At 35.2% G+C, this 13,375-nt stretch overlaps 1 protein-coding gene across 2 annotated transcripts in view; it reads right to left on the bottom strand.

Moving 5' to 3' along the window:
* Nucleotides 1–139: 139 nt before the first annotated feature.
* Nucleotides 140–13,375, bottom strand: part of PPAT (phosphoribosyl pyrophosphate amidotransferase) — a 51,334-nt gene continuing 38,098 nt past the window's right edge. For both annotated transcript variants that reach the window (XM_026093802.2, XM_064511127.1), the window contains exons 3-11: nucleotides 11,948–12,154; nucleotides 10,863–10,975; nucleotides 10,598–10,743; nucleotides 9,303–9,375; nucleotides 7,202–7,353; nucleotides 5,843–5,970; nucleotides 5,316–5,537; nucleotides 4,426–4,546; nucleotides 140–3,001 (exon numbers count right to left, since the gene is read on the bottom strand). In XM_026093802.2, coding sequence (XP_025949587.2) covers nucleotides 2,826–3,001; nucleotides 4,426–4,546; nucleotides 5,316–5,537; nucleotides 5,843–5,970; nucleotides 7,202–7,353; nucleotides 9,303–9,375; nucleotides 10,598–10,743; nucleotides 10,863–10,975; nucleotides 11,948–12,154 — 1,338 coding nt within the window. In that variant the 3' untranslated portion in view covers nucleotides 140–2,825. The remainder of the gene's footprint in view (nucleotides 3,002–4,425; nucleotides 4,547–5,315; nucleotides 5,538–5,842; nucleotides 5,971–7,201; nucleotides 7,354–9,302; nucleotides 9,376–10,597; nucleotides 10,744–10,862; nucleotides 10,976–11,947; nucleotides 12,155–13,375) is intronic.

Raw genomic sequence — 13,375 nt, 5'->3', positions numbered from 1 at the left:
TGTTTGCGAGCTCCTGCCGGGGCTGCTCCTCGCAGCTGGGTTTTAAACGTGGCTGCGAGGAGTGAAGGTTAACGGAGGCTCGGCTCGGGCTAGGCACCGATAATACAAGGCACAAAATGATTTATTCTGTATTCGAGTGCTCTGTGAAGATTACTTTATTCAAGAAACCTCAGACACATACTGCCGGCAGATGCAGTGAAAAGATGGTATAATTGCGAGAAAATCAGTTCATAACCATTTTTAATATTACACATGGGAGAAGTTAGGTGTTAGCATTCTGTTGTCACACTTTTTAAATAATTTAGCACAGTTGTGTAGTGGTAACAGCAGAAATTGTTTCACAGTAAAACATTTTCATTAAAATAACACAAATAGTGACACCTAAAGCCAGAGCGATTTTCCCCCTCAAAATACTGCATGTGTATAGTTTGCTGTAAGTCTGCTGGAAAAAAAAAAAAAAAAAAGGTATGCTGTGTAAGTTTGCAAGTTTTCAAAAGGTGCTTTTCCATTTCACCTAGTGGTTTCTTGTGTAAGAAAAATTAAAAGGGGCCTGATAAGCTGAAGGATAAATCCAGTTGTCAGTGAATAAAGTGACCTTTGAAAAGTATCTCCCCTCTAACTTAAGGCTTTAAAAAACAGTATACTAAAAATTAGGCATGTAGTGTGTTTAAAAATTACAGTGTTTACACTAACAGGCTTTTTTTTCTAATTTCACATGCATAATAGGGAGGAAAAAAGGCATTAGAAATTTTCTTACTGAAATCAGAATTGTACAAGCTAATGCTTGAATCAAATTTAAACATTACCTCACTTTAAAATAACAATTTTGTTAATAACATATCAAGGAGTATTTGCCCAAGTTTCATTTGCACACTCTTCTGTAGAAAATTTGGGAGAATTCTGCTTGTAACCTTGGGTAAAACATGCATGTGAGTTTTTATCTTGAGTAATAAAGGCTCCTCACACATATATGTAACCACAAGCGCTTGACTTATCCCTACTTTTGAAAGGTTTGCTTTTGGCGGGTGGGAAACACAAAAGGGGAAAAACATTAATAAAGGTTTTTCTGTTTTCTTAAACTCCTTCCTGATTAATGTGGGAGAGGGGACAGTCAGAGTAACTCCACCCAATTCTCTTTTGCTCACTTTATTTTCAGAATGAACTGTTAGGGTTCTGTCAAACAAACAAACTTACTAGTTGGACAGAGAAGATCCACATACATCTCCCCATATGGAGATCTGGGCTTTGGTGAGGAACACAGTAAACAACCTGATTCTTATTAAAATCTAGATTCTTCTGTCAGCTTAACTGCAGGTAGGTTTTGATTCCACAGCGAACCTGCATGAAGCTTAAGTCTTGACTTCAGTAAAATTTATTTACATCCTTTCTTGAACTGGGACTTCTGTTTTGTGATCGTGCATCAACCACCGTTGCTGCAAATCCCAGAAAGAAAGCACTCTTTCAACCTTAATGACCAGGCTGTAATTCTCAACTAAATCTCTTAAACTTTTATTTTTCTGTTTTTTTCTTTTCTGTAACAGAATCACAAACAACTGCAAGGCCAAAATAAAGAATATTAAATAGAAAATCTAAAATTAAGTTGCTGGTATTTAGTGAAAAAACTGAGGTATACAAAATATTTTTACAATTTTGCATGTCTTCTGCATAAAAAAATCTTGCTGTGTAAATTGCAAGTTTTTAAAAAGGTGCTTTTTCATTTAAGCTAATGGTTCATTGTGCAAGTGATCTTCATGTGTACAAGTAACTGTGTGATTGTGACCAATTAAAAAATAGAACGCATTCAACACCTAATGGTTCTTCAAAACTTTTTTAAACATTGTATTTATTATGTGACAGCAGTACTGTAGCAAAATAAGAGCATACACAAAACATAACTCATATCCTGTAGCTGCTATATCATCATACTTACTGTTAAGAAAGGTAATTTTATTTTTGATTTTACATTGAAGGTTGACATATAAAAAAGTATACACTGAGCATTAGCTCAGACTTCAGAAATTTGGGGGATTTATCCTGGAGAAAACATGATGTGACAAAAAATATAAAATCACTGGCAGTGCCAGGTATTTTTCTCCTTCCACATTCTACTGGCAATTAGTAAAAGCACCTAAAGATAATGCAATTACAGTGGACTTCAAAAAAAGAATTTTGAAGACATAAAACTAGAGAGCTTTTGGCTGAGCATTTCCCTGAGTCTTCAGTTTTTAAAGTCATATGCTACACATCATGTTCATAGAATCTGGACACTCATTAATTACAAAAGGCTTGTTAATAAAGAATATTTAGCTACATATGCAAAAGTTAGGTACTTCTAGTCTTAAACTATGCAAGAACTGCTAAGAAAGCAATTTGACTTCACAATCTCATCTTTTTTTCCTAAAGAGAAAAACATACTTCACATACTTTTGCATTAAGACTGATATTTTGAAATTATACCACATGATCCATGGTTTGTATTTGTGAACAAGCCTAACAGAGGTATCTTACTTTCAGGGCAAGACTGAAACAAAAAACTCTGGGACACCTACATAATTAAAAACACTTTGGCTTTTTAATTATTTTTTGAGAAAATAGAAGGCACAACTGTGCATCAAAAACTACGATTTTGAATTTTTATCTGCTTATATAGTTTTCATCACCACACACTTCCTGTAAGTCTGTAAAGACATATTTTAGTAACAGTAATTAGTTAGACGTAATAAGCTTTAAGTACTACCTTAAATGGAGGAGGACTTATAGCAAAAAGGCATCTTTGAAAAATTTATGTTCAGCAGCAGATGAACTGATGTTCATCCACTAAAAATTCACCATTCTAGCTCTACAGGATACTCTCCAGTAAGACATGCTGTGCAATGACCAATCTTTCCAGCACGTGACTTCAGGTTTTTAAGGCTGTTCTCGCTCTCTTGCCTTGCTTTGATGCTTTCTTGCACAGATGATACCAGCCCTTCCACAGAAAGATAAACAACACTGTCTGCTCCTAGAGGAAATAAAGAATTCAGTAATTAAAAGCTGCAATTTTGTATCAAATGCAATGCTCTTTGGAAATGCAGTCCCACTATTGTATGGAATATGATGCAGGGTGGAGCAACTTCCCTGAAGGGAATGGTTATCAGGCAATAATAAGCATTGTCTTTCTAAAGTTCTTTGTACAGGGAGCAGCCTCATTCAAATCTAGATAGAAGGTTCTGAGTTGGCAACCATTATGCCATTTTTACACACTGTAAAAAATGGAAACAAAATCCAGAATGCATATTAAGACTCTCTGAACCCCCTGTAGTTTTCACAGTTGCATTTAATTTCAAGTCTGGAAACAGATCTATGCTTGCATATTGCTTCCTAAACTGCACAACTAGGACTACTGGTTACTGGAACTTGGGGGAGGGAAAGGGCATCACGTTAAAATAAAGTATACAGTTCATGTGAATGTTCTAGCAATAGGAGAGTTTGATAGCCTTTTCACTTTATTACTTTTTTGTCACTTATACTAATTATTTTGTGAATAATTCTTAGAAGTGAAATCCTAGAAACCTGAAATATTTCAACATGCCATCATGATCATCATTCTGGGGAAAAGGACTTACGAAAAGATGAACTCATTGCAAGATTAGAAAGTGAGAGGAAGTATTTACCAAAGAAATCTGAGTTGAAAGCGTTCAACCACAGCTATATCCTTACACCATTAAAAACATTTTTTTTGAGAACAGTATGGTGTATAGATCTCCTTACTTACAGGCCATCTCATACCTTCTATTTCCGACAGCCTGATAACATATTCTTTATCACATCACAAGCAATATAAGCTGTTGGTTCTTCTTTTTTGCTGCTGCAAACATGACTCATTCTAAAGATCCAAAACTGTATTTAATATTTTCATTAGTTTCAAATTTCATTTCTTTCAAAGTGCAATATGCAATGCCATTAAAATTATTTACATAAATTCTAAATTTGTAGAAAAATCACTAGGTGTTTACAAATTGAGAAAGTGTACTATTATGCATATCTTAAAGCTGAAACTACAGTTAGCTCTCCATTATAAGACAGATTTTCACCACTTTTATTCCTGATATTTTGCCTACAATAGCTCATCATTGTAAATCTTCTGGGAAACTCCTCAATGATCAGAAGGTTGTGTTATCACACTTTATTTGTAACTTGTGTTTAAACAATTATTCTAATGCTTTCTATTATTCAGAGAAGCATAATTCACTAACAGTGTTTTTAAAAAGAAATATGTAGCTGAATTGATGTGATCCATAGGGAACACACAATGTGGAGATTTAATATATCAATTTTATGATATTTTGGTCGATTTTGCCGTCGTAGCTTTGATGTGTTGTGCTTTATATTGATGTACACAGTAAATTACCTCTAGGTGAAAACTCTCAGAAAAATAGCATTTACCTATATAGTTTGCAAGGTCATGAAATTCAGGTCTGTTGGCAATGAGTTCTTCTTTTGTTGGAATGTTTATTCCCATGTAACAAGGAAATCTTATGGGAGGTGAAGCCACACGGATATGCACCTGAATAAAGATACAGTTTAAAAACAGACTGCTGTGAGGCAAAAGTCAGCAGATCATAATACAACAGCAGATAGAAACATCTCAGTTCTGCAAAAAATCATGAAGAAAAACACTATCATGGAAGTCATGGAAGGGCTAAAGGTAAGATAAAGTTATTTTCAGATGTCAAAACATTAAGAGAAATAAAGACATTTTTAGAATTAATTTTTACAGTATTTTCTAATGTTATTAAAAAGTCCCATTCTGATTTTGCTTTTCTTCTATGGCCTTCAATCCCTGCTGCACATGCTTCCAGTTTACAAAGCCAATTGGAACATTTTTGCTCCAGTGACACAGACCTGCACATTCCATTTCAAATATAAATCAATTATTAAAAGAGAACAATGGTGTTCCAGGATTAGGGCAAATGCCTGTTTACATCAGTAAGTAGCTGTACTTATCACAGTGCCACAAGTCACACATATGGCAGGAATACAGCGCTGATAGCTGATTTTTTAATCTTACTTGATCAGTTTTCTGTTCTCTTTGTCAGATAGTACTTTGTAAGTGAAGACCTATTCCCCTCTTCTTCATCTCCCAAAAAGCAAAGTCATACAAGAGAAACTTTTCAACCTGTCATCATAATAAACACACATGAACCATTATTTTTGTACACTTGATCTTTTAAATAAGAAAACAATGTACAATGCAAATGAAGACAAAAACTTGTTCTTCACCCTCCCAACAGTCATGTATTTGTATCTATTATAGTGATTGAAAGTGAACTTACCTCTTTAGCTCCAGATTCCCTTAGTAGCTTTATTATGGGTGAAATGGTATTGCCTCTCACAATTGAATCATCAATGATAACAACTCGCTTGCCTTTAAAATTGTCAGACAGAACTCCAAACTTTTTTGCAACACCAAGCTGCCTTAACCTCATATTTGGCTGGATAAAAGTTCTTCCTACATATCGATTTTTACAGAGTACTTCAACATATGGTAGTCCGCACTATAAACAGGAGACAGTTAAATAGAATTAATACCTATAAAACTGATTGTTCTCAGTTGCTGTTTTTTAAAGCAACCTTAGGACTTAATATAACTTCACAGTAACCAAAAAGCACTGAAAAATTTTGAAATACCTTAATATAGTGGAATAAAGACAAAAATCCTAGTGCAGATGACTCCATAGGAATATAAAACATTGACAAGACAACGCTCTAATGGGCGATGCCATAAAATTCCATTAATATGCTTACATAAAGAGATAAGTTTAAATATACTTGAAAAAATTCGCAAGTCAACAAGGTATACCTTTTGAGCATAACCAAGAGCTGCTGGCGTTGCAGACTCTGGAACAGTGCTGACTAGGTCTGCTTCCACAGGTGCTTCAATAGCAAGTTGTTGACCACATCTTCTCCTGACTGAATACACCATCTGACCTAAGAATAGCAAGATATATTTTTTCCTGCCACACATAATTTAGATTTCCTCTGAGTTTGCTGTATAAATTTCTGTGGCAAATTGTAGGTCTAGAAGTCAGTGAGAAAAGCTCCAGAACTAATAAACAGTTATTCACATAAGGTCAATTTTTATTTCCTTCCATAGTGTCTTATTCTAACATTCACATTCATATCACTACAGAGAGAAAAAAATCCAGTTTGCCTTAATCAGGTAACTAAAAGCCTTACTGATGTTACAAAATCTATTTACAGGAGCAAAGAAGTAGAAATAATGCATGCATATTCGTAATGTATGTATTCCCTTTTTAGATTGGTTTCTTAAGCAGACAAGGTTTGTGCAATCATCCCAACTGCTTCTACCTGCTTATGCACTTTTAGTCAATTGACAAAGTTCACCCCAAATTTGGTAAAAGAATAAGAGGCTTCAGAAGCTTTTAAGATCTTAAAATTTTTGCAACATCAAGCAAATGGAGGTATTGCGGTGAGGTAAGGCATGGCAGAGCATAAAGCAACAGTAATAAGCAATAGGAGACAAAAGTGAAAACACTGAAGGGTAAGAGGCTCTGGAAGGATAAAGGGATTTGGGGGAAACTGGCTTTGGTGGGAAACTGTATGGTACCAGTAGAAGCATGTCCATAGCGAGCAAAGAGGAGATGGTTTGTTATGTATGGGAGTCCTGGCTAGTATCTTGTCACTAGGACAATTTTTTAAAACATTAGACTGATCTCTCAAGTACTTAGACAATGCATGGATAATGGATAAAGCACAAGTTGTAGTAAAAGCATCTTCCTGAAATAATCCTTTCTTGCAAAGAAAACACCAAGATAAAGCTATTTTGCAAATTCTATTTCATAGGTCCAATTTTTAAAAAGTTCCAAAAACCAATAAAAGTTTCTAAAGTCTCTCAATTTAAGGGATATTTTCTCTACTTTGAAACATCTTTGTGGCTCTTCTTTTCACCTTTTCCATAAGACTATGTGGACAGACTTCACTAGGGCCATATACACAGACAGGAATGGGAAGCTGATGTTACATGCACCTCCTGAGTTTTACATCCCCAAGAACTGCACCAACCCTTTCTGTCGAAGCCCTGCTCTGGAAGCTCACAGTGTTACCCTACTCTGCTCACAGATACTTTCCAGAGTCCTTGTTCTCCAGGATATGATCTGCCATTACTTAGGGAGCAGCTTTGTACCTCACAGCTTTTTACCTTCAAAGATACTGTCTGGTCTTGCAAAATAAACATATTCAAAGATGCAGAATGCTGATGGATCTCCTTCAGGTCTTGGTACAACATCCAGTGTTTGGACCTCATATCTGGATATTTTCACAATCTCACCAGGAAGGACCTCACGATAGTACCTGGAAAGAGATATACATAGCATTTAGAAATGTCCTTAACCTGAATGATAATTTTAAAGCATAAGTAGATGCAATTGAAAGGAAAAATGTTTTTAAACATCCTAATATGCCAATTTGCTTCTCTGTTAGGATTTGACCACTGCTTTAAGACTAACATGCCGAGGCAAGTGACCATTACTAAAAAGTCTGAATTAATACCTGAAAGTGGTAAATTACTACTCCTAGTACCAGATAATTAAGGTATTCTTCCTTTATGTGAGATGAAGTCTAGTACAAGCTTAATTGAGAGTAAATATACTTAAATCATTTAGTAATTGATCAATATTAGCACCATTTTTCTATGGAAACTAATAAACATAAAAGCAATATAATACCATGATCTAGAATAAAGATAGTAGTAAAAAAAAAAAAAAACTGCCACAGAAGCCAATAGCTAGCAAAATAACTGCCTAGTGGTCACAGGCAGCTAACCTCAAATGAGGTAAAACTGACCAGAAATGTACATTCCAATTCTCATACCTGAAGAAATACGGAAAAATTATATCAGATGTTATTAAGCATTTTTCTAGATCCTTTAATGAGTCTTCAGGTGGCTATTCAGACAATTTTCATCTATATTCTACCTTGATTCAATTCAGTGCCTTCTTTTCCTTCTCAAGAAGACAGAAAGCTAACATTTGGCAAAAAAGCATTTTGTGCTTTAGCAGTGGAAATCATAATACACATCTTGATTGAAAAGCACTTGCTACACATACTCTAAATTAGCAGGATCTAAACCTGCAGATTAAGTAATACTGAGATATAAATCAGAGGTGAGTAACTTTGCCTATATTCACTGGTCAGATACTAGAATTAGCAAGAAGTACATGGGCTACAGCATAAGTCTAGGACAAAATTGCTTTTAAAAAAATGCCACACAATGCCTCAGCTTATGATCCTGCATGATAAGCTTCTCATGATAGAGATTTTGAAGAAATTTCAGGAGGTGGTTATTCTTAGGCATATGTAGGAAAAATTGTCTTTAAAAATAATAAATACATAAATAAATAAACAAGGCTGTTGCCAACAGTTAATAATTCCTGTGCAGACATGGTGGAAGTTACCACAAAAGAACACTGGACAACACAGCTACAATAAAACAGCATAAAATGGAAAAGAAGATTAGAGAAGTGCAATCATGTTATTTCCTGGTTTTACTTTACGTTTCTTTTAATTTTGTGGTTGTGGTTTTAATGCAGTTTTGCCCTGTTTTTGATTTAAAGAGAATCCAATTTTATTTATTAGTGTAATATCCAAATGCATTTTTTTAAAATATCTGATTAGCAAATTAAGTAGACTTCCTCATGATCATTCCTACGTTCTATTTCACAGTTGTCTTCTATTCACAGACTTCCAAAGACATCTTTTTGCCCAGAGAAAGTACCTTAATGTCTTAAGGGAAAGTATCCCTTAGCTAGAGAGTTAATGTGAATGACATTTCACCCATCTACTGTGGGTTTGTCCACATGAAAATAGTTTCAAGGGCCTGTCACGTTTTTAACATAAGGAAGCTGGCTTGTCAGACAGCATATTCTTCTACAGCTTAAGTTAGTTCAGCCTGTGAGCTGAACTGCAACCTTTTCTGTAGCTAAAGTATTTTGTACTATGACAATTCTAGGCTAACCTTAGTTTTATGGTTTTAAATAATAAGATATAATGCAACAAAGAAGAGGCATCCATTAAGTCTTCTTCACTTTTACCTTCTGAATACATAATTCTTTAGCTTCTTTTACATTAAGCCTGCCATGAAAATAAACTGAATCTAACAAAAAAAGCTCCAAATACCCCAACAAACTAATCTTTGATATCTTTGACATTGTTATAGATTATGATCATTGGCAATCTGAGGTTGAATGTTTAATTGCTGTTTGAGGAGAGCTTTCAGATAACCTGAGATTCAGGGCACTTACTCTGCACCGATAGATAAAAAGCTACAGGATTCAGAGGAGACTACCCAGCCTTCTGTTTCACTGTTATCTTTTCCTGAAATAAAAGATTTCAGTTATAATTAGATTCCACAGTTCTTGCCACAGTTACCACTACACACATTGCACTTCTACTGCAACACCGGCTTGTTATGCTTTTTAGGTTGCCAAGTGCACAATTAAAAATTGTTGCAATTTCTAACTAGAAGGTTTAGCATTCCAAAGTTTCTGTAACATTATTCAAAAAATACATAAATGTCATAAACCTATCCCAGGCAGAACTGGAAGTGACAGCATCATATTCACTGTTCATGAAGAGAGACAATTCAGATAATTACCTTTCTTATCTCTGCACTATTTCAAACTTTTCTAATTCCAATTCTAGTTCCGTGGCTTTCATTATAAATATTTACTTTTGTCTGGACAAGAAATTCTTTACTTTTCCTTATGCTAAATAATGTCAGTGGATGAATTCTTTTCAACAACAACAGATACTGGATTGAATCCCAGTAAGGAAGACTTGTAAGAAACAGGCACAGGATAGATCAAATCACATAACAGAGGGTAGGAGTGTTTGTATGCTTAAAAAAAATCCTGGTCTTTCCGTTCTTAACTCAGATCTTTAATGCATACCTTTATCTTTTCTTTTTTTTTTTTTTTTATGAAGAGAAAGAATCCACAGAATTTTTCTTGTGGTTGAAACTACCTATTTTTGTCCATATAAAGATTTGTCTTTGGATTATTTTATTTTTTACACAAATGAGCAGATTTTAATTTCACTTCGGGAAAAATGTTGATTTGTAGGCTAAATGGGACACAAAGAACTTCTTCCCATAAAGTGATTTTATAGTGTCTCATTACCATAGTAACTGACTGAGAGTGCTTGGAAGTTAGAAATAGACTGCCAGCAATCCAACACTTTTCAGCCATCTTATTACAGGAGAAAGGAAGAAACCAGACTTGTTCATCTCTGCTTTGCTCTCTAAGTGAATAGAATATAGTTATATTTTCACCAAATATTTGATGACAGTTTGGCTGCCTAACTCTGGTTATCATCAGGGAACTAGGATTCACTTTTGCTGGGAGCAGAAAAGATGTTTGCAGACTTCCTACAAATTATTTTCTAATTATCATCACTTTTATTTTGAAATTTCTAAACTGACTTTTGCCTCAGATACTCTACTTCTACCTCAGTTAGTACAGCTGTATATCAGTGGCTTAAGGCGCAAACTGCATATTAAGAGTGTGCGTGTGTGTGTGTGTGCATGTGTGTGTTTTACCTTTTCCGTTCATGTCCCCTACTGGAATAAGGCGACCAATGCAGAGTGGACGATTCCCGTACGGATCACGTACCGCATAGATTATGTCTTTATGCATAATTAGCAATGAATATGAAGTTGGAGTTTCATTCATCAAATTTTTTATTCTGAAATGAGACATAGGTTAACATAGTCATGTGTCACACAAACACGTGTGTGCATTTAAAACTGCATATCATGCTTAGATTAGATTGCTGTTCTTGATTCTGAAACCTATCCTGCTCACCTTGCTACCCAATCCGCGGTATCGTCATTTTCTAGAGGAGGTGTGAAAGCCAGCAGCTGGGTGATCAATTCACTGTCAGAACTGGTTGATAGTCCTACACCATGCCGCATAAGCTTTTAAAAAACAAAAGAAAAGTGTTACCAGCATAAAAAACATAGCACATAACACTGCATAGATTTTAGTTTAACAATACCTTTGTGCAGTGAACAAATGTTTTAAAAACTTGATAGTTCAGTGTTTCAGGTGATCAGATCATCATAAACCAGGAATATGTCAACCTTCTGACAACCCAAATATATAAAATGAGCTGGTAAAGTCATCTATGTATGGCATTTCACATTTTCAAATAGCACTGATTCTCCATTCTCCATCTTCATTTCCACCATTTTTTTTCCCATCCATTAATACACTTCTTGCTCTGACTAACGACAGGCTAGGTTCCTTTGGGCATGTCATACGTTTGCCCTGCTTCAATGCAAGAGTACGTCCTCTTGTTTTGGGATGGAACTTATTACAGAACAGATTACAAAAAGAAATATCTGCCAAGTTTTAATTTTAATTTAATTTTTTGTTCTTTGATACATATCCTTCCAGCCAAACACACTATAAAATGTGCTATTTGATGGTTTCCTTATGTGTTTTATGTCCTAACAGTGTTCATAATTACTTTCACAAGCCAGATATACAAATAAAGACAACATTCCAAACAAGCACATTTCATATTACAATAATGTCACCTGATGACACCTCCCCTAACTCTAAGCATATCATTTGCTCCTCCATAGCCTCCAAAATGAGCAGAGCTTCAAAGCCAAGCTGTCCTTTGTCATGGCCGAGTTAGTTTTCTCACTTTATCAATAGGAATGTCACCATCAATCTAGAGGATTGGCAAGTTATCCCCCATTATAGTTACAAAGGAGAAGTGCCTCTCCTCCCCAGGACTTTTTCCCAACAAATGTTCTGTCTTGATTATGGTGCTCTTTCACTACTCCAAATGTTGTATTAAGTCATTGCAAACTTATTGCTCATAGTAGCCTCACACTCAGAAATAAATGATGCCAGAGCCTCCCAGAGGAGATACTAACCTTTCTTCTAAGTCGTACAGCATTTGTTAGTTCACCATTGTGTGCCACAGCGATCTTTCCGTGAAGAGTTTCTACAACAAAAGGCTGGCAGTTCTGCAGCTCAGAAATTCCTGAGGTGGAGTACCTTGTGTGTCCAATCCCAAGGTTTGAAACATACAGCTTCTTCAGGCTGTCTGCATTGAACACGTGATTAATAAGACCCATTCCCTTCAGGAGGAAAAGAAAACAAAAAGTTTTGTTTTGTTTTGTTTTCCTAGAAAATTCCTCAATGCTCCTTCGTTTTAGTGTAGCAGTAATACAAGCACCTTTAAGAGAAAGACAAATAACCAGAAAGACAAGGGAAAGAAACAAGCCAAGTAGGTGTGTCAGTGATATGTCAGATCCCATTACTCCTGTTTTTAAATAAAACAATAAACATTTTTGTACTGGGGATTTTCACTGAAGAATCTATTCTCTGAGTAAAAATACATATTCTGAAAAACACTGTCAAAGTGTTGCTTAAAAACACAAAAAAATTCTGTCAAAAGGAAGGTACAGAAGAAGAAAAATGCTGCAAGAAAGAAATTGTATTGAGATAATACCTTTTACCATTAGCAGTATATCAGATTTACCTTTATACTGGGTCCATGATAACATTTACTAGTTCCACTCTGTCATTGCTGCCAATGTTAGAAGTGAAGCTTTTTCCAACAGTTTTTTTGTTTACCTAAACCAAACTTTTTATATACTCAAGTTGCCTTCTATGTAAAACAGAAACGAGTCAAAACTTTTTGGTCAGCCATCAGGAGCTCCTTTTGGCAACAAGTACTATGTGGAGACAATTTAGGAGCAAGAATCACCTGAAAAATTGCACAGAGTAGAAATTAAAACTGCATTCTAAATCGTCCTACAAACTCCTGCTTCTTCTGCTGTCTCTGGAAAATATTTACATCCTTCTGAGCCCCAGTTCCACTATCACACATGATAGTTGTGCTACATGCAGTATTACACATAGAAGTGATAATATTCTTCTAGCATCTTTGAAGATACAAAGATTAGAAGAGATTTGAAAGTCATGCATGGTTCAAAACCTCTACTGCAGGTACAACAATAAGATAGTGGGCAGGAAGGGAGGAAATGTGCACTAAATACTGTTTGAACTTGATAAGTGGAAGAAAAAGAAGTGTTAGGGCTGAGAGAAAGTCAAGGAAAAGTGAAGTAGCACTATGTAAAAGGTCGGAAACAAAGCACATTTGATGTAAGAGCATTATAACAGCATATATATGTTTGAAATAAGAGCACATTTCTGTTCTATTTATTAAGGAAATGCTGTTGTGGAGTTTTCAAAAGTTTTAAATCCTTTAAACTCTATAATGAAATTCTGTGTGTTACAGTTGAACTGTTCTCAAGCTCAACCAAAACACCTTAAAGCAAGCCAAGCTTCAGAGT

Source organism: Dromaius novaehollandiae, chromosome 4 (genome assembly GCF_036370855.1).
Source record: "Dromaius novaehollandiae isolate bDroNov1 chromosome 4, bDroNov1.hap1, whole genome shotgun sequence".
Taxonomy (NCBI): Eukaryota; Metazoa; Chordata; class Aves; order Casuariiformes; family Dromaiidae; genus Dromaius; species Dromaius novaehollandiae.
Note: the sequence above shows the minus strand (reverse complement) of the source record. Positions and strands in the feature narration are given on the sequence as shown.